We start from the raw sequence: 989 nt of genomic DNA on the forward strand, positions 1-989 counted from the left end.
CCATGAGTGGAGTCACCACCTGCCTGCGCTTCCCTGGCCAGCTGAATGCAGATCTGCGCAAGCTAGCCGTGAATATGGTGCCCTTCCCCCGTCTACACTTCTTCATGGCTGGCTTTGCACCCTTGACCAGCCGGGCCAGCCAGCAGTACCATGTTCTCTCAGTGCCCGAGCTCACCCAGCAGATGTTTGACGCCAAGAACATGATGGTCGCCTGTGATCCCCGCCATGGTTGTTACCTGACAGCAGCTGCCATCTTCCGAGGCCGCATGTCCATGAAGGAGGTGGATGAGCAGATGCTCAAAATGCAGAACAAGAACAGCAGCTACTTTGCAGACTGGATTCCCAACAATGTGAAGACAGCTGTATGTGACATCCCCCCGCGTGGCCTCACAATGTCGGCCACCTTCATCGGCAACAACACTGCCATCCAAGAACCCTTCAAGCGCACCTCAGAGCAGTTCAGTGCCATGTTCCGGCGCAAGGCATTCTTGCACTGGTATACGGAAGAAGGCATGGATGAGATGGAGTTCACTGAGGCTGAGAGCAATATCAACGACCTGGTGTCCGAGTACCAGCAGTACCAAGATGCCACTGCTGATGAACAGGGGGAATTTGAAGAAGACTTGGTAGAGGAAGAAGTTTAAGACTTTCCATTGGTAGCAGTGCAACAGGACTGTCAGAGCCTGCCTACTACTTCTCAAATGAAAGGTGCTTTCCTGAGCTCCTGTTGTTGTGCAGTGAGGTCCCTGCTGTGTAGCATCATGCACAGCCTTTCCGGTCAGGAACTCACTGATGGTGAATGTAAAAATGCAGATTTCTTTTAAATAATATTATTTTTAAAGCCCTGTTTATATAAATAAAGAAGTATAAATTTTGTACTCTTGAGTCCTTATTCTTCTTTAGAATCTCTTTTTTTCTTTCAATATATTTGAAATATAAAGTTGACCAGCAGGATTTAATCTTAGCAATATAGGAATGGTGCTCAAGAG

The 989-nt window shown here is 48.0% G+C and overlaps 1 protein-coding gene across 1 annotated transcript; it reads left to right on the forward strand.

Moving 5' to 3' along the window:
* Positions 1-2: 2 nt before the first annotated feature.
* LOC106002977 (tubulin beta chain-like) lies at positions 3-644 on the forward strand. The gene has a single exon (XM_013037716.1). The coding sequence runs from the start codon at positions 3-5 to the stop codon at positions 642-644; it is 642 nt and encodes a 213-aa protein (XP_012893170.1).
* The last annotated feature ends 345 nt before the right edge of the window (positions 645-989 follow it).

The sequence above is a fragment of the Dipodomys ordii genome, unplaced genomic scaffold (genome assembly GCF_000151885.1).
Source record: "Dipodomys ordii isolate 6190 unplaced genomic scaffold, Dord_2.0 Scaffold1000043368, whole genome shotgun sequence".
Taxonomy (NCBI): Eukaryota; Metazoa; Chordata; class Mammalia; order Rodentia; family Heteromyidae; genus Dipodomys; species Dipodomys ordii.

Coding starts and splice junctions, on each gene's coding strand:
- LOC106002977 (XM_013037716.1), top strand. CDS start 3: ATGAGTGGAGTCACCACCTGCCTGCGCTTCCCTGGCCAGCTGAATGCA.